Source organism: Miniopterus natalensis, chromosome 15 (genome assembly GCF_054644295.1).
Source record: "Miniopterus natalensis isolate mMinNat1 chromosome 15, mMinNat1.hap1, whole genome shotgun sequence".
Taxonomy (NCBI): domain Eukaryota; kingdom Metazoa; phylum Chordata; class Mammalia; order Chiroptera; family Miniopteridae; genus Miniopterus; species Miniopterus natalensis.
The window spans coordinates 47,275,200-47,295,727 of NC_142095.1; the positions used below are offsets into that span (position 1 = coordinate 47,275,200).

General features: G+C 39.6%; 1 protein-coding gene across 1 annotated transcript in view; it reads left to right on the plus strand.

Annotated features, from left to right (window-relative positions):
* SLC25A26 (solute carrier family 25 member 26) overlaps nucleotides 1–20,528 on the plus strand; it is a 111,052-nt gene that overhangs the window by 26,431 nt on the left and 64,093 nt on the right. Inside the window, exons 4-5 of the mRNA XM_016223102.2 lie at nucleotides 964–1,068; nucleotides 2,183–2,230. Coding sequence (XP_016078588.1) covers nucleotides 964–1,068; nucleotides 2,183–2,230 — 153 coding nt within the window. The remainder of the gene's footprint in view (nucleotides 1–963; nucleotides 1,069–2,182; nucleotides 2,231–20,528) is intronic.

Below are 20,528 nucleotides of genomic sequence, written 5' to 3' on the forward strand. Positions count from 1 at the left end.
CCATTTGCTACTTCTGTCACCCTTGAATATCAGGTACAGTTCTTGGTTGCTTGCAGTCGAAATTGATCTTGGGTAACTGTGGAAAAAAGATTTTCTTTGCAGGGAGGTTGACAGACACTGTTAAGTTGCCTTCCCTTCTCACTGCCAACAGAATGGTGATTTGGATTGGGTGGCAGTGTCCCTAACCCTTTGCTAGATCTACATATTCTCTGTGGTCCTGATAGAGTGGCCATGTCACACGTAAGTGGACACTGCTGGGGAGCATCAAAGAAAAAAAAGGAGGCCTGTTCTTGCCTTGGACCCAGCTGTGTGACAAACGCATGAGAGAGGTGGCACATACCTCTCCCTGGCATATCATGAAAGGTGATGTTAAAATTAGTCTGGTGTGAGTATGGGCCAACCAGAACCTGTGTCACTTTGAATGCTGGAGCAGGGTCCAAAAGTACCTGGTGTTACTCAATTGCTGCATGGTGGGGAGTTCTGGGGCGCTGGGCTGGGAGCTGGGTGAGGCTGCAAGGGGCTGAGATGGAAGGTTGGGGGGAACCCGCTGATGCATTACTTCCAGTAGAGCAAGAGCGCTATTGATTGGTTTGTTCTTTCGTCAGACACGTTTGAAATGGCTGTTGTGTGAACCAGATGCTATTTAGTAGATGCTGGGGGTTCAACATCAGTAAATAAGCTTCTTGGTATCTGGGAGCTTTTAGACAAATGTGCTTGGAGCAGTGTGGCAGGAGGTGAGAGGGTCTGTACAGAGCAAGGATGGAAGGTTTGGGGCTAATAAAACTGTGTGTGTCCACTGAGGGCTCTAAGTGTTTTAGGCTAAAAGAAGCACAAACCCTTTGACATCTTGCACTAAGCCTGTACATTATACTTTCTTATACTGTAACTTTTGCTTATGAAAAAATTTCAATTTTTGTAGAAGTTACTTCTTTTTCAGGATGTACTTAAATTTATATATTTTAGGTTGCCTGCCTGATTCGAGTTCCTTCTGAAGTAGTTAAGCAGAGGGCACAGGTTTCTGCTTCTTCGAGAACATTTCAGATTTTCTCTAACATCTTATATCAAGAGGTGAGGTGTGTTTTTAAGTTCTCTCTTTTTCTTTGAGAAAGATTTGATAGCAGCTAATATAAGCACTGTGAGTCTCATATCAAGAGTCCTAGAGTCTGTAAGGAGACCTTACAGCTAAATTTAATGTCCAATTGTAGTAACTTTTTATGCTAAGATTATAGTTGTCTTTCCTTTGTTTTCTAATTCTTATTTTTATTTCTTTTTAAAATTTCTAAACACATATTGAGTGCCACCACTATGTGAGTCCTACATTATAATCATACCACAGCTCTTTTGGAATCAGACATGGAATGAATAGTAAATATGTAAAATGGGTGAGGTTGTATGAAACCATGACTACAGATTTTGGGGGCTTGTGGAAGAGAAGTCTAGTAATGGACTGATCCTAGTCACAGTTGTCACGGTGTTTACATTAGAGTGTAATCCCTCTTTCACTGGCTACCGCTAAGCTATGGGTCAGAAGTTATTCCTGCTGGCCCTGTGCCTAGGAACCATCGAGCTGCTTTCCTTCCTGGTTTTTACAGAAGCCTTTAAAATTTTTATTTATTTTTTACTGAAGTCAATCATGTGGAAATTTCAATGAGTCTGGGTTTAGAAAAGTTATTAGAAAAGTTATTCTTAATGGTCCCTGTGTCACCTCGGTAAAGAGATGCTGAGTCTTTACTTGTATGGATGAGATCAACCCATTAGAGTCCCATGGTTGGTGAACTAGATAAGCCAAGGCTTGTCCAGAGGTATCTATACTATTGAGAGGTTGTTAATGAACTTCTGATGACTTCGGATGGAAACTATGAAATATAATTCTGTTTTCCTATGAAAAGATCATCAACACTCTATGTGCATTTGCTTTTGGAAATATATTTATTTAAAGCATCTCAAGTATTCCCAGAAGAAATATTGAAAGCAACTAAAGCTAAATTAATATGTATTCAGTTTTATTATTAGTGCTATTTCTATTTTAAAGGGAGTGGACCAGTTAGAACCTTTAACTTCTTAGAGAACTGTGGTCATTGTGGATGTTTTAAAACTCAGACTTTAGGAAAGGTCAGTGTGCTCTATGCAGAATGTCATTCTAAAATTTCTGCTCTTCTATCTTTTCTTTTGCTTGTTTCAGGGCATCTCAGGATTGTATCGAGGCTACAAAAGCACAGTTTTAAGAGAGGTAACTAACTTAATTTCCAGTATTGAAGTACAAAAACAATATGCTTTGTTTAGTAAATTTATTTGGAGAAACCGCTTTAAAAAATTTAAAAGGGAAATTATAATCACTTTTTAAAACACTCTTTAGTCTCGCCTTGATTCTTGCATCTAATAAATGGGTCCAATGAATTGGTTTGCTGAACAAGCAATCCCGGTGGTCAGGACGACCACCCTGTAGCTTCACTGTAATTCTAGAGTGGTAAGTATCTGCTGTAGCTCAAATATTGGGAAATAACTGATGCACAGAATTTTCAGCTGGTATGCTGAGAAGATTAGCCTTCTTTATGAAACACCTACACTATTATTTAAAGCTTTGGTTTGCGCAAGGTAACAACCTTAAGTGTGGTGTAGGTGATGTATATCTTTGAAAAACTTCTTTTAAAGGTAAACTGTATATTTCAGATTAGTCATTTGGGTGAAGATGACTTCTTTCTGCCTTTCAAAAATATCACCTGCACTGTATCTTCATTCTGTACTGAGATTCTGACTCACTAAACATGAGTTAGTTACTCAGATTTCACCTGGGTGCAGGGGAAAGGCAGGGAGGGCCTGTGAACCTTTTTTATTTTTCCGAGAGGTGCTGAATAAATGAATATATTTACATGCCAGAGAATACTGGTTTCACATTCAAACAAATAGATAAAACACATGGATACAACTGCATTCTATTCTTTTAAAAATTTGTTTTGACGTATGTCACACTAGTAATTAATTTCCAGGCTGCAATTCTTCCAGATAATGTGACCCTACTGAGATAACTGTCTACTCACATGGCAGTGCTTTGTTGGAAATCTAATTGGGGTCTTTGCATTATGCGTGTTCATGAAAGAGCCTTCAGAACTGATTTTAGGTGAAACATTGCTTTAGTACAGATTCTCTGATAGAGTGAGAAAAGAATTACTGCTGAATGAAATATAAGTTCTTTTCAAGATGAGAAAAATAAGAGGTGATATATCTGCTTTAAACAAAATTTTTGCATTATAAATAGTTTCAGTTCTTACATCGTTCTGACACCAATATCAAATCTTTTTGCAAAGAGTGGGTTTGATTGTTTCAATAAGAAAATACATTGAAGCCTTAGTCAGAATCAGCAGTAAACTTATACATTTATTCTGTGTACAATTTTTCCTTTTAAAATAGTTTTATCTCCCTAGCAGTAGCCCATTAGAAGGAGATTGAAGCTTGAATCCATGCATTATAAAGTAGATTGTGTGTTACTTAGATTTTCTGAGTGCTGTCACATGTTTTTTACTACACTTGATGTTTGTGGATATTGCAGGCTTATCCCTATGTTCTCCTAAATTATTTTAGTTGCTTTGAATTTTAGACTGAGTCTAAGCAAGGTAAACAAATTCTGCTATTCACCTCACCCTTTCAGTATTTGTTTTCCTCATGATCTTGGCCAAATTAGATGTGACCAAGCACTGTGGTGCTGTGGTGTCATGGCTGTAAGATGGGAGTGGGAAGCAAATCACAGCTACTTTCATAGCCAGGCTGAGGTCAGAGGGTCCATTACCCTGAGAGTTCTGTGGAGACGTCTCAGGATCTCGGATGTGAATTACAAGGACTTGAATAGGGGAAGAAAGCAGAGAAATGCAAGTTGTTTCAAAAGAAGTAGGAATAAATTAAGCTCAGCAAATGTGTTTTATCCACAAGTTCTATTCCACAATCATTTAAAAAGTGTTGGGCACCACATAGAAGGATTCATATTCTGATGGGGAAAGAATTAGGGCAGTAGACACGTTATGGTGCAGTGTGATAGTGTTGCAGTGATGTGTCTGCCCGAGACAATGGGCAGTTTACGGGGCAGTGTGATAGTGCTGCAATGGTGTGTCTACAGGAGACAGTGGACAGGTTACCGTGCATTGTGATAGTGCCCAGTGGTGTGTCTGCAGGAGACAGTTGACAGGTTACCGTGCAGTGTGATAGTGCCCCAGTGGTGTGTCTACAGGAGACAGTGGACAGGTTATGGTGCAGTGTGATAGCGTCACAGTGGTGTGTCTACAGGAGACAGTGGACTGGTTATGGTGCAGTGTGACCGTGCCACAGTTGTGTGTCTACAGGCAGTGGTGTGCATACACAAGATGCAGCTGGGATTCTAGAAGAAGCAGTGCTCAAGTGGCACTCAGTTATTATTTATTGCATTAATAGAAATTAGTTTTTAATTCTTGAAGTTGTAGTTAGAAGTAGGCAAGGAGGCTGGCAGATGTAACAACATGAGCAAAGGCACAAGGCTGTGAAAAAACATGTATACCTTACTTACCTATGCAGAATTGGGGTTTTCACCCCTACAGAAGAGGCAAGAGTAATTTCCCTCCACCTGAAGCTCAGTGAGGGCACTTGGAGAAGGCACTGAGCCTAGTGGGTATTTGCTGGGAGGAGAGGTTGAACATCTCACCCCACTTGGTTGTTTGCCAGGGGACTTTGGTAGAGCACATGGGAAGAGCCCTTGGAAGAGCCTGACATGTGTCCCCTGGTGTTTGGAGGGTAAATTACTGGTGTTTGACTCTAATCTGCACAAATCTGACAGTGAGATGCTGGTTGTAGCTGCCTCATGGCAGGACATTGCCATTTTGGTGATGAATAACTCCTGGCTTCTTGGTAGATAAAGAGTGGTCAGCCACTGAAGAGATTTGAGATAGATGAGGGTTATCTCCCCCTCTCCTCGATTTTCTTACCAGCCTTCAGTGAAAGTGAGTCTCCTTCCAGATTCTGTTACACGTGCAACAAGCACATGCATTCAAAGTCAGGCAACCCAGCAGGCCACCACCAGTCATTGGACCTCTTCTGTAAGTTCACTGATGCCTCTAGTTTCTCTCTCTTTTTTTCTTTTCTTTCCATTCACGAGATATTTATTAAAATAACACATTTATAGAAAAAAACCCAGTGTATACATTATTACCAAAAACTGTATGTCATCATGCAAAAAAGGATTTTATTTTGGATAAGCAATTTCTAATTTATGGCAAGTTTTACTTTCAGAAATAAGACCACAAAACACAATCTGATCAATCTTAGAGGCTGGCGTGCTGGCAGGGAGCATTCTTATGCTTTGTAGGAGCTCCTTTACACTGTCAGGACCAGGGCTCTGCGCTCTGGCGCAGTCTCAGCCACCAGCCCATCGACAGTGGTGTGTTCTAGTCTTCTCTTTCATTTCCTCTGCAGTGTGCCTTCTGCTGGTCCTCTCAGCCACATTCACTAACTTCGCTCTCGGCCACTCTCTGCAGCATTCTCTCTCCGTTTCTCTCACCTGCTCATCTTTGTGTGTCTTGCTAACTGCCATCGCCACTCGAGGGCCGCTCCTTCCCAGCCACAAAATGACCCTTGTACTGACAACCGCTACCTGCCACACTCTTTGGCTGCCCGGACTTCAGTCTCTTTAGGTGCAGAAATTACCACTGATTGAAAAGTTCACTTTCAAGTACATATGGAAGCTTTCCAAAATTGGTTATATTAATGTCTGCTTGAGTCAGTGACATTTTCCCTTAATCTAGTGTCTGGAAACAGGAACCTTTCAGAATCAACCCTCAAGAATTGTCCTTCAGTATCTCTGTTCCAGTTCTGTTCATTAGATTCCACATATAAGTGAGATCATATGGCATTTGTCCTTCTCTGACTGGCTTATTTCACTTAGCATAACAGTCTCGTATGGAAGAACATATTCACCAATGATACATTTGATAAGAGGTTAATTTCCAAAATATATAAAGTACTCAGGTAACTTGACACCAGGAAGACAAACAATCCAATTAAAAAATGGGTAAAGGACTTGAATGGTTACTTGTCCAAAGAGGACATACAGATGGCCAGGAGACATATGAAAAAATGCTCAATGCCTCTAATCATCAGAGAGATGCAAATTAAAACCACAATGAAGTATCACTTCACACCTGTCGGAATGGCTCCATCGACAAACAAGAGCTGGGTAGGATATGGGGGGAAGGGAACCTTAGTGGACTGCTGATGGGAATGCAGACTGGTAGAAAACAGTGGGAAACAGTATGGAGGTCCCTCAAAAAATTTAAAATGGAACTACCTTTTGACCCAGTGATCCCACTTCTTGGAATATATTCTAAGAATCCCAAAACACCATTTTGAAAGGATATATGCAGCATTATTTACAATAGCCAAGATCTGGAAACAGCCCAGGTGCCCATCAGTAGATGAGTGGATAAAAAAACTGGCACATTTACACAGTGGAATACTATGGCTGTAAAAAGGAAGGAACGCTTACCTTTTGTGACAGCATGGATGGACCTGGAGATTTTCTAAGATTTCAGTTTTCTTAAACCCTGAAAAAATAATTTTTATAAGCTTGGTTTTATTAGAAGAGTAAAGAAAGCACTGTAATTAATCCACCTTTAGTTCACATCTTAGTAATTCCACTGAAAAGGAAAAACTGTGATTATAAATCTTTCCAAACTTTTAATTTTTATTCCTTTTAGAGAGAGAGGAGGGGAGAGGGGCAGAGAGAGAGAAACACTGATCATTTGCCTCCTGCACCCTCTGATGGGGAATTGAACTTGCAACCCTTTGGTGCACTGGACCAACCAACTGAGCCACTCCAACCAGGCCTCTTTCCAAACTTTTAATGTGAAATTGTTTTTCAGTTAAAATCCTGTGCAAACATATTGAACCCTATTTTAATCCTACATAATTCATTTTATTAACTATGACCAAATAGAACATCTGTTAAAATTCCATACTGTTAGCTTCATGGGAAAAGAAAAAATATCCGTTTGCTCTTGGAATTTGTCCACTGTTTTATTGTTCTGGGTTTTACTCAGTGTGTAATGAGACATTCTTATTAATACGAATACTAAACAAAGAAAATGAAATATCCCCTTTAATCACATAGGTCTATAAAACGAGTCACTTAAATGCATTTACATCGTAACTTCACTGGAGAGGTGTTCTGTGAAGAATGAACTGTAGTTCATTTAGTTCATTCTTTAATTCAAGAGCCAAAAATTATTACTCCTCAAATGTGGATCTTAGTGTACAGTTTTTTATCTCTTAAAACAAACATTTTTAGAAAGAACAATTTAGTAAAATTATCTTAATGTAGAAAAATTACTTTAGCCCTTTTGTGCACATTTCCTCATGTTTGTTTACGTGAGACCAGCTGCTATGCACTTTCTCGCTTGGCCGGGTTCCACTGGCGCCGCGCAGTTCTGCGAAGGCCGTGCGCTTCGTCGCTGCCTGTTGGCCGTGTTGGCCGGAGGGCGTACGGTTCCTGTGTGCAGGGTTCGCTGGGATCTAATGCAAGAACGTGACCGTAGTGTCAACAGATGGGAAAGCTGCTGGGTAGCGGTGGAAGCTACTCTCCATTTTAAATGTTAGTGTCATAAACCATAGTGTTGAGGGAGCTCTGTCTGTGCGTGTTCCTTTGTGTTTCTCATCCCGTGGGAAGTACCCTCTTCCTTCACCTTTGTGTTTCAGTTTAGATTGCACGTAGAGGGCTGCAAATAAAATCTGACTGCTGTGGCTGCACCAAATACCGGTTTTCCCCCTTTTATAACAAAAATTCTGGAGATCGCCACCCTAAGGCTGGCATGCTCATTAAATGAGGGCATAGAGAACCCAGGCTCTTTCATATGCTTGGCTCATTTTAATACTCGGGCAAACTTACTCTGGTCACATAATTGCTGCCTCACTTTAGGCTTCGTGGCTCCTTTTCAAGCATTGAAGAGATGGGAAGGGCAGGAGGCAAGACCAGCCTTACTTTTGTCACTCTCTTTACCTGGGAAACAAAAGCTTTCTCTGGACTAGGTGTCTTAGGGCCTCCCTGAGTTGCATGGGGATTGGAAGTTGAATGTGTATGTAGCTTCTCAGCATCGTGGGTGAAGACAGGCAAAGAGAGGGTTGGGACTACTGTCACTGAGTCCCCGACAGCGTCTGCCATGTTCTCTCTGTTCATGTCTTGACTCAAGTTCTGCCCCTTGCACCATTCCTCCCACCTCTGGCTTCAGCTGCATACCTTGGTACCCTGGTGTTCACATTTGGAACACTTGTCCGGATCCTACGTTTTGAACACTTACTTCTACTCTGTAAACTGTAATGTCTGTTTTTATTCTTTTTCTGCCACCTTTGTTCTTTTGGGCTTGTGTGGAAGCTCTTTAAAAAATCATTTGGTGTTCTCTCTGCAGTTATTCAGAAAACATGAGTTTACTCCAAGTTGCTTATTTTTTATACAGTTTTGATTTTAAAATTAATATTTCAGAATACCTGTGTTGATATATTCATATGTAGACACTTCCCTTGAAAAATATGTAAATCACAGCTGAAGTAGCAGCTAATGCTTACTAAGTACTTACAGTGTTCCAGCCTCTGTGCAAAGTTCTTTGCATGCATTATCTCACAAAGTCCTCACAATCACCTAAAACATGATCCCTGCTTTATGGAAACTGAGGGTTATTAGTAAGGTTGGGGTTTACCCAAAGTCTCACATCCAGTAAGGGAGAGAACCAAGGCCTCCAGAGCTCATCATCGTAACCCCTGTGGTGAGCTAGGTATTTTGCACTTTATATGCAGATTAGTTTTCCTGGGGGAAGGGGGAGATATATATATATATATATATATATATATATATATATATATATATTTAAAATTATAGTCCATACTGATATCTTCCTTTGGTCTTTAAACCTTCAGATGGGCATTAGTGCTCTGAGTTTGGGGAAAGTAAGTTCTCAGAGGACAAGCAAACATTAGAGAATCTGTTTTGATAGAGATGTTCATGAAGAAGGGTGGTTTGTCAGTGCACATCCATCATCCCACATGTTTGCATGATTGGTTCTTATTATCCAAGTGTTGGTCACACGTCCCTTCTCTGAGGGGCCTCATTCTAGCCAAAATAGGCCTGCCCCAACTCTGTCCCTCACGTGGTATGCTAGCATGCACCGTTATCTGAAATGGTCTTCATTTCTTGTTTACAAACATAGTACCTGCCTGCCCTCTTCCCACTAGAATATACACCACACTGTGAGGTACCTACTGTCTGTTTTGTTCCCTACTGTCTGTAACCCACTACCTAGAAGAGTGCATGACACAGCACACTCAGGAAATATTTAATGATCAAGCCAAGCACTTAATTATACTTGCTTCTCAGAAGTAGACTAGTTTTAAGTACTTAGATATTTGAAATCTCCAACACATGTGCAAGGTAAGATGCATTTGGCAGGAATTTTGGCTTCACTTAATCCCCAGGCAGGTCAGTGGTTCTCTGCCGTATAAACTTTCTGCACTTCCCTGAGGTTCATTTCTCCTTGTCTTTCTTACTGTGTTTTCTAGTGTTCTTGTGCCCTCCACAAATAACCCTTATTTTAATTTTGTCATTTCTAGCTAAGGGTTGCTCCTATTAATATTTTATATGAAAAGCACTTTTTGAGATGATATATGAAAATAGTTAACAGTTATTCATGATGAATGTCCATCAAATATGTGCAGATTATGTGCAGTGAATACTGCCTGGGTCAGAAATTACTCTTGAGTTCTCAGGACTATATACTATCTCATAAGGAGTATTAAGAAAGAAACTATATTTATGTATTAAGAAAAGCAAGTATGAAGGTGAAATGTAGATTTTTATGCTCAATTCAAGGATTGTGGTTGAAGGGAATCATTTAAAGGAGCTACTGAGAATGTTTACCTCTGGCTTTGACTAACTACCTAGTGGCATATTATCTTGGAATCATATAATGACAATGGTAACAATTTGAATTCTGATCATGTACTTTGCATATGTTTTTCTAATCCTTAGGTAAAACTATAGGATATTAAACTTTTTTTACAGCTCAGTAGGCTGAAGCTTGTAAATGTTAAGCAGGCAGCTAGTATGTGGCAGGATGGGAAGCAGAGGCTAAGCCGGGTGACTCCTAAGCCTGTGTTGCTCATTACACTCTGCTTCCTGCTTACGTCTTACAGATAAATTCACTGTTTATTTCTCTCAGAATTTTTCAGTAAATCGTAGGAAAATAAAGTGGTAATATGTTTCTAAGACTTGTACCAAATCTGGTAACTTGAAGTGGAGCCCAATTTCTGAGCATTAGAGGATTCAGAAAGATAGAAATGGAGCCATTTATTTGGCATAACACAGGGAGATGCTTCTAAATTGGGCAGTGATATTGATCCTTCATCAAGCCTTTGTTGAGGTTCTTAAAGATGCTTTGACTGATTTTAGCCTTCTGTCTTCTCTTCCTCTCTGGGCTTCGGCGTATGTTCTGAGAAACACACTGGGTGGGAAAAAGTTGTTAATCTCTGGCATTGAAATGGTTTTGGTACTTAACCAAGTAATTCACAGATAATTTATTAACTATTGGAGAAGCAGAAATTGGGGAGAGAGAAGATACTTCTTTTCCTTTGTGAGAATTCTACTTTTTTGGTACTGAACTTGCTGATGCAAAAGTTGTGTTACAGAATTACACACTAGAGGGTGCACAATGCCCATGTTTTAAATGTTTTTGGCAGAAACTTCAGAATATGAGAATCTGGAAGCTCTTGAGTTGATTGCATGGCACCTTTAAAAGTGGTTCAAATTAAGAAATGGAAAGCCAAGCATAATGAATAGTGTTTTCCAATCCAAGATTTCTGAATAACATTATTTTATTTAATGCAGAAATAACTTCATTATGCATCTCTAAAAGATAAGAACTGGTAAGTATATGTAACTTATCAAAAAATGAGTATCACAATCTCAAAATATTTCCCCCAAGCTATTTTTAAATTACAAATGGAAAAATGGTAATTTTACAGTTGGAAAACTGGCAGAGCAGACACTACTTTATTCAAGTGATGAAGGTTAACATCACCAGTAATAAGAGCTATTGACATCATATACCCCAATAGGATGCACCTAGAAGGACACAAATCACTTCTTTGGTCTTCTTGCCAAAAAGTGCATAATCTCAGTCTGATCATGAGAAAACATTAGACCCAAATTGAGAGACATTGTACACAATAGCCAAGGTCATGAAAAATAAAGATAAAAAGTAGTCACATGTAGGAGGGGACTCAGGAGACACAACAAGTAAACACAGAAACCCTGGAATAGAAAGGATACTGGGGGAAGCTGGTTCATTCAAAGGGTCTGTAACTCAGTTGTTAGTGTGGCAGCAGTGCTGATACATACTGTGGTTATTAAGTTACTAACATTAGGAAAGCTGGCTGTAGCGTATATGTGAACCCCCTACATTAGCTCTTAAGAAAGTCTATAAATTGTTTCAAAAATTAAAAACCTGAAAAAGATGTTAGATTTAGACATTGTAGGAAATAATTTATTTTTAAAAAGATCTTCTAAGATGATAATTTAAACTTAAAACTTAATTTCTTAAATTTTTTTTTTTTTTAAATCAAAGTAATACGTGCAGTTGGTAACAATTCAAGTAATAGAGCAGAATTGAGGGTGAAAGCAAGCCTCTCGCCTTCTTCCTCCAGTCCAGCCCCCCACTCTTTGGAGGTAACCGTCTGCTCACTGCCGCTGTTTTTAGCTCTTACTGCGTCCATATTGCTGGATAAACGCATGTGTAAGCGTCTGTTTCTTAACTTGTCAGTGTTAGATGCAATCTGTTGAGTCTCTGGAATGGAAGATGTGCCCTGGCACACGTGACGCTCCCCCCTAGTCCTGTCTCATCCTAGCATTCCACTTAGTAAATTTCATGTCTCATTATTTTAGAAGCTTTGTTATGTCTCCGTGTCTTTTATTTCTTATCCCACAAACTTTCAGCATCTTACAACCTTCTCTTTCTAAGTTAAGGCTCTTACTTCCTTTTTGCCACCTTACCATCCTTAACTTTCAAATCCCACTTTCTGGAATGAATTTCTCAGCTGCACTTTGGTCCTAGGTTGTCAGGATGGCTGACAGTTTCGTCCTGTTCTTCGCCCACCGTCACTTCCCTGATTTTTCTGGATTGAGTCTAAAAGTCGAACACCAGTAACTAGTGTTTGTATCATTTGAGACTTCGTAAATGATCAGCAGGCCACATAGTATGCTAGGGTTGTAGTTCCTTTTATATTGGTCCTGCGTCACCCTGAAAGAAATTTTTCCAACATCAGAATCAAATGGACTGGCTTCTTGCACTCCTTCAGTTGCTAAAGCTCACCCAATATTTTAGTATGCTGGACACATGGGGAATGAACTTTCTTATATTTTTTTCTTGGAGTTTCTAATTGCCTTTTTCTGAGGTACGTTATTTCCCTTTTTCACACATGTAGGTATGACGATCTCAAAATCATATTGTTTTGTGTACTGAGTTTCTTTTTCCTTTGGTAATCGGGAATCTTCATTCCTCTTGTTCTCCTCTGGCGTGTCGTTCACTGTGTCTGGACTTCTCACTGCCTTCCTGGGTTGCATTTGCTGTGTCTTGCACGACCTGGAGCAGAGTGGTTCAGACCACGGCTTTGTGGCTGCCCTGCCTGGGTCCCACCACAGCTCTGCCTCTGACAGACTTACACCTTTGGAGCCTTACTGTCCTCATCTAAGGAAATCATTATGAGGCATAATAGAGATAAGTATATAGCTGATTTGTTTGAAGGCCTTTATTTTATCCTGATATTTTGGTCAGGTAATTATCTTTTTCTAGTGCCGAATATAATTTACAAAGGTTCTTACTAATGACGCTTGATGATAACCATTTATAATGATTCTTTGGCCTCAAATGTGTTTCATTGATTTTTTTTTAAGCAGGAAGGAATTATGTTAATAAGTTATGGTGCTTAGAGAAGCATTTTGATTTTATCAGTTTAGTGTGCTCCTAATTATATTTGAGAAATAACTTATTAAACTTATGTGTAGGAGCCTTTTAAGCTGATCTGAGTTTTTTAATAAAGTGCTCCCATGCCTTGATCCACGGGTTGTGAGTCTTCCCTGTTGTTTATCCATGAATTATTTCATACTGACGCTTGAAAAATGGAATGATGACCAAGTTAAAATTCACTTGGGAGGAAGTTTATTTTCTTCATAGGGCAATTATGTCTTTTGCCCCATAGAAGGTATCAGTAATATTTGTGTTTTAGAGGAGACTAGGATATGTCTTTTAGTGAGCAACCAAGATCTTGTGGAAGTTACACTCTCTGCTGATGTATCTGTTGGGTCACACAATTTTTAATTGATCTTAATCGTTAAGTTTTGGACTAGTTTTGACTAAGTGAAAACACCAGACAAAGAGTAGTAACCTCTTGGTAAGTTCTCATCACATTGTTTTTCTGTATTTGAAGGAGGGATTAGATTGAAGTTATCCAGCACCTGCCCTTTGCCAGGCAAGGTACTTTTCATGTTTTTCACTTAATCTTTATCGTAATCCTAAAAGAATCATATTGCCAACTGAGTATACTTGGAAAGTATGCACCCCCCCCCCCCACATATCTAGTCATGATTCCCAATCAATCTATAATGCTTATCTCTCTTCTAAACCATTCTGTGAACTAACAGATATTTGCCTATTTAATACCATGAGAAAACTGACATTCAGTGGTATAACTTGACAGCACAGTAACAGATAATAGAGGGCAGAGTTGGGCTCTGAATTCTTTGAACTCTTAAGCTCTTTTCATAACAATGTATGTTTTCTTAGCTGGGGGTGTGAGTAGATTTTAAAATGAACAGTAGCGCCTTCTTTTTCTTCTCTTCTCCCTCTCCAATTTTTTGTTTTGAAAAATTAGTTTGCGGAAAAATTGAAACATGTATTCCTTTCCCAAGAGTCAGTGATTAACATTTTGTTTCATTTGTGCTCCCTCCTCGTGTGCGTGTGCACATGTGTGTGCGTATATATATTTCCTGAAACATTTAAAGTAGGTAGTTGACATCCTGGCACTTCATCATTAAATATTCAGCACATGTCTCCTTAGAGTCATGCTTCTTGTCACAACACCTTTATCGTACCCAAGAAGCCGACATGTTAGCTACTACATGGTCATTGGTATCATCTTCCTATTGTTCCAATAATAAAAGCTTTATAACTCCCTCCCTCTCCCCCCGCAGGATTCAGTAAAGGATCACACATGGCATTTAGTTTGGTTTTCCCCAACCTTTTTCTCCCACGACATTGACATTTTTTGTCGAGTCCAGGGTAGTTCTGAAAACAGTTCCATAATCTGGATTATCTGATTTCCTTACGATTATATTCAAATTAAATTTGTGTGCACATGACTACTACATGGGTGATATTGGGTACTTGGCATTGTACTTTACCAGAAGGCACGTATGTCCCATACTTGGTGAAGCTCAGTTTAATCATACGATTATGTCGGTGTGCTCTAGTTTTCTGTACTCCAGTGGTTCAATTCTCCTTTGTTATTTAAAAAAAATGAAGTAACCTCTGGTGTAACACTCTGAGACCACGTGGTTATCCTGTTCCCCAATGATCTTTCACCCAGTAGTTTTGACATCTGGATGCTTCTTGCCTGAAGCATGTATTACATTGGTGATTGCAAAATGTTGATTTTCCTAACACTTATATTTTTCTCTGAATTTATTAGCTGGCATTCTTTGGTAAAGAAGAGTTTTTCTCCTCTACCATCCCCCAGCCCCTTTTTTAGTATCCCTATGGATTCATGGTATATGTCTTTTTAACAGTTTCATTGAGATATAATTCATGTATCATATAATCTACTCACTTAAAGTGGCAAGTCAGTGGTTTTTAGTACGTTCTCAGATATGTGCAACTGTCACCACAGTTGTGGACTTTTTTATTCAATAATTATAACCCATTTCCATTATTTTTCTTTTTTATGTTCAAACTGCCCTGCATTTGGCCAGTGGGAGCCTTTTAAAGCCTATGCCTCTGTTCTTACATTTCCGCATTAGTCTTTGGGAGCTTCCTTGCTGGTATGATAAGGTGCCCCAGTCTTACTTTGTGCTTTCCCTGCCCCAGTCCTGTAATCAGCCACCTCTCCCCAGAGCCCTAGATTCCTTTTGGGGAGTGGTGGCTAGAATCCTGGCTCTGGATTCTCTGTGTATTCTTACATCTAGGCTCTTTTATTGGGTAGAAAAGGTTTTAAAAATAAATACATTGTTTTTATCTCTCCTTTCCATTTTCCTATATTTATCTCGGGCAAGAACAAGAAATAAATACTATATATATATTTTAAGGTATCATACTATAAATTTGACTTCTTTTATAGAGCTATAAATTTTAACACGTGCAGATTTGTTAACCTGCAGCACCCCCAAGTTCCCAGTGCTTTCCCTTTGTAGTTATATCCATTTCCTCACTTCTAAACCCCTGGTAGTGACTGATCTGTCCTCCACCACTATAGTTTTTTCTTTTTGAGAATGTCATTTAAATGGAATCATACAATATGCAACCTATGAGACTGGTTTCTGTTATCATAATGCCTTTGAGATTCATCATTCTTTGGCTATACTACAGTTTGTTTATACATTCACCTATTGAAGGATGCTTGATTCTTTCCAGTTTGTGGCCATTATGAAGAGAATTGTTATAAATATTCATGTACAGGTGTTTGAACATAAATTTTCATTTCTTTAAGGTAGATAGTAAGGAATGGGATTGCTAGGTTGTATGGTAAGTGTATGGTAACTTTTTTTTTTAAATTTGTCTTTATTGTTGAAAGTATTTCAGGTGTTCCATTTTTGCCCCCTAATTGACTCCCTCCTCCTCCCTCCCACTCTCTCCCCGGGCCTTTACCCCGTTATTGTCTGTGTCCATGGGTTATGCATATATGCATATAACTTGTTTGGTTAATTTCTTCCCACCCTCCACCCCCCTTCCCTCTTCCTTCTGAGATAGGACCATCTGTTGCATGCTTCAGTGTCTCTGGATCTATTTAATTTGACAGTTTCTTTTGATTATTAGCTGCTTTTTAAATAAGACCCTTCAACATTTCATGTAGTACTGGTCTGGTGGTGATGAACTCTTTTAGCTTTTTCTTAACTGTGAAGCTCTTTATCTGACGTTCAGTTCTAAATGACAGCTTTGCTGGGTAGAGTAATCTTGGTTGTAGGCTCTTGCTTTTCATCACTTTGAATATTTCTTGCCACCCCCTTCTGGCCTGCAAACTTTATGTTGAGAAATCAGCTGACAGTCGTATGGGTGCTCCCTTGTAGGTACCTAACTGCTTTTCTCTTGCTGCTTTTAAGATTCCCTCTTTGTCTTTAACCTTTGGCATTTTAATTACGATGTGTCTTGGTGTGGGCCTCTTTGGGTTCCTCTTGTTTGGGACCCTCTGTGCTTCCTGGACAGGTAGGGAAAGTTTCCTGTAATTATTTTTTCAAATAGGTTTTCAATTTCTTGCTCTCTTTCTTCTCCTTCTGGTATCCCAATAGTACAAATGTTGGGCCACTTGAAGTTGTCCCAGAGACTCTTTACACCATATTTCTGGATTCTTTTTTCTTTTTGCTCTTCTGGTTGGGTGTTTGTTTCCTCATGTTCCAAATTGCTCATTTGATTCTCAGTGTCCTCTCCTGTTGATTCCCTGTAAATTATTCTTCATTTCAGTTTGTGTAGACTTCATTTTTGATTGGTACTTTATTATGTCATTGATGACCTCAGTAGTTTCCTTAATAGTCTTACTAAGATCCTTGAGCATTCTTATAACCACTATTCTGAACTCTGTATCTAGTAGCTTGCTTGGCTCTATTTCACTTAGTTCTTTTTCTGGAGATTTCTTCTATACTTTCATTTGTGGCATATTTCTTTGCCTCCACATTTTGGCTGCTTCCAGGTGTTTGTTTCTATGTATTAGGTAGAGCTGCTATGTCTCCTGGAATTTGTAGAGTGGCTTTGTATAGTAGGTGTCCTGTAGGGTCCAGTGGCTCAGCCGTTCCAGTCACCTGAGCTGAGCCTTCTAGATGCTCCCCTTTGTTGGCTGTAGGTACTGTCCTATTATAGTTGAGCCTTGGTTGCTGTTGGTGTCACCTGGAGGAATCGACCCCTCAGGCTAATCGGCTTCGAGGACCAGCTGCAACTACAGCCAGAGCTGCTGTGCTGGAGACACCCCTGTGGATCAGGATTTACTTCAGTAGAGCTTTGGTGTTCACTGAGTGTGCCCCTTGAGTGTGTCACTCATGGATGTGGTAGGGTTGTAATCCAGCGTGATCAAGTCTGACCACAGGTTCATTGTCTTTGGGGCCTCCTAGGAGGTGCAAAGTCAGCTTGTGCCAGTGCCTTGCCCACGGCCACCCAGCATGAGCTACACAGAAAACTGTAGTTGGCTGCTACTTGAGCAGGGCTTGGAGGTGTCCAGGAGAGGTCAAGCTATTTACCAGTGCAGGCTGCCACTAGTGCCAGGCCTGGGGCCACTTATCAAGACATATGGTGCACTCTGAGGCCAGCTGCTGCTTTTTTGAGAGATTTTAGGAAAACCCTAAGCATGAGTCTTGAGAGGCCACCTGCATAGAAAAGCCTTTGGAAATGGCTTGGATGAGCCTGCAGGTAGGGAGGGGTGGGGTCTCCAGGAATCACCGGGGTGGGGCCAAAGGTGTGAATCAAGTGCTGGAGATTCAAATATGGTGCCTCCCTGCTGGCTCTGTGTGGGCAGGGCTCACCAAAAGAGCATGGCCTTTGCTAGCCCTTCTGTCTGGGAGAAAGCTTCCCCTCCGGCTCTCGCCCCAATTTCAGGCAAGTTAGTTTTTCCCAAAATGTCCCAGGTTCCTTTCAAGCTGCTGCCTGGGGCTGGGGCTCAGAGGGAGCATGTCTGAGTGAGTCTGCGCAGGCCCTTTAAAAGGAGTTGCCTGGGACTCCGGCACCCTTTGTGTCACAGAAAAAAGTGGCGAAGATGAATGGAATTGATGTGTTGGTCCTGGGAAGTGTTCTAATAAAAAAACATGCTAACTGCTTTTTAAGGAATATTTTTACCTTGTATTTCCAGTGGTGCTAAAACACCAAGCTTGGACTTCCTGCCTGCATCACCTGTACTGAACCCCCTTGGGGGTTGGGACCTTTATTAACATTTTTTTGAGTACCTAACTCTTTCCTCAGATTAGAAGGGAAAATAAAATTGCAAGCCAAGGTGAAATTTGCTTGGAAGGTTCTATGTGATGTTCTCATGTAAAGTACAGGAATGGGTCTTCTTAGAATATCAACATTAAATAAAAGAACTTTTAAAAAATCCATCTGGTAGTAGGCCAAAAAAAATTATGGAGATGTTAGCTAATTAACATTCTTCGTTTAATACTTAATAACCTACTTATGATGCGTTTTTCATTGATTACCCCAAGTAAATGTCAGTAAGATCTTTATAGCAAATGTTCCCATGAGGATCGAATGTGTAAATACACTTTCTCTTGCTCTTACGCGTGGCGTTTCACTTAGAGGATCTAAATGAACTTACTCTCATTGCAACCAGAAACCAAAGTGTTAATCTCTTATCAGGAACACTTTACTTTGAGTCCTAATGTTGACATAAAGTTAGATGTATGCTGAATCTCATAAAAAATGAATGGATAGAGAAAAAATATATTTTTGAGTTCATTTTATACAAAGCAAACCCCCAGATCGTTTACGACCCATATTATAGGATAGAGAGCATTAAGTAGGTGTCACTCATATTTGGGGGCTTTTGGGGGCATTGTTCAACATATGTGACTTTGTCAACTTGGACTAGTTTTTTTATTTTCTCAAATTTGCTTGTGTGTTTTTAAAACTATTTTTTAATTCTTAGTCTTAAAGAATTAGAGCTATGCAAGTTGGCAAGCATTAAGCATGCTAATTAGTTCAACATACTGACCAATTCTCTGAGTTATTAGTTCAAAGAAGCGTGTGGACAGGGGTGAAATTAGATTTGGGCATTTTCACTCTGGTGGTTTTAGGGTGCTCTGGGCTACTCTGATCTGTAGGTGACAGATGCTTTTTCATGCATGGCTCAGGACACATCAAACACTTCTAAAACTTTGTCTCAGATTTAAGGCCCATCATTCTTACCCTGAATTGGATATACATACTTGTAACTGTATAGTAATTTTAGAAAAAACTTTGAGTCTGTGTTTGGTAGTTAAAGCTAAGATACTTTATTTTTCATAATATGTATCCATAGGTTTATTGTTTTTTATAAATAAAAAGTGATGTGACAGGCATCCAGGCAAAGTCCTGTACTATGCAAGCCTATTTAGAAACATTTAGTATTAGAAATTTAATGCCTCACATTAATTAGAGAGTACTAAATATACTCTTTTAGTAAAGTCTTTTTGAGGGGTGTCATTAAACTACATGAGATTTTACAGCACGTTTCATTTTGTGGCTTTCCTTTATCAAAATACTATACTACCCTACCAGGAGCTGCTTCACTCTGTCCTGCCTCAGGGGACCAAAGTCCTGGTTGTAATCATGTCACTTACTATGTCGTGCCTTTTAAAGTTGTTTAATTTCCCTGGGCTTTGGCCTTCTCATTTTGAAATGGTTGGTAAACTTTTGGGTCTTGCTAAACCGCAGCCTCTTTTACAATAAAGTTTTATTGGCACACAGTCATCCTCATTTATGTCCATCTGTCTCCAGCCGCTTTTTGTGTGCGTGGCAGAGTCCGGTAGCTGTGATGTGCTGTATGGCCTTCATGCAAAGCCTCTTCACAGAAAACCTGCTGACTCCTGGACTAGCTCCTATCTAAGGCCTATGCTTTGCCTGTCGTAGATTGTCTTTATGTCCGCATCTCTTTAATTCTAAGGATCAAAAGGTCTTTATTTCTGTTAAGGATGTAGTATACCATATACCATATTGTGGTGTTCATTTTTCCCCATTACCAACTTTGCTAATTATAAAGAGAAGGAAAACATTGACCAGATCGTTGCTTCTCTAAGTGTGGTCCCTGGACTGGCCACAGCAACATTACCTGGGAACTGTTTACAAATGCGAGTCGTGGGCTCTACTCCAGACCTTCTGAATTGGAAACTGGGGGCTGGTACCCAGATCTGTGTTGTCAAGCACCCCAGTGATTCTGATGCTCACTGAAATGTGAGAATTCCAGACTAGAGGGTAGCAAGTTCAGTTAGAGGACCTTTGTTCTATTTTAATTTGAAATGAAGAACACACTCATTCTACAACCGTTTGGTAAATCAGAAGAAAAAGAAATTCTTGGATATTATTACAGAAACCAGAGAAATTTATATTTTTTCTTCTCCAGTAAAACCTTTTGCTATAAATTGTATAAAAATTTTTTAATATAATGAGAAATTCCTGAAAGATACATTTATGTCACTGACCTTCAGCATAATTTTTTTAATGGACAAAAAGAAAAATAAATAATATGACTGATTTTTTCATGGGACTTTCTTTTCTTGGTGGGGGATTTACTTTGAGTTATTTAAAAAT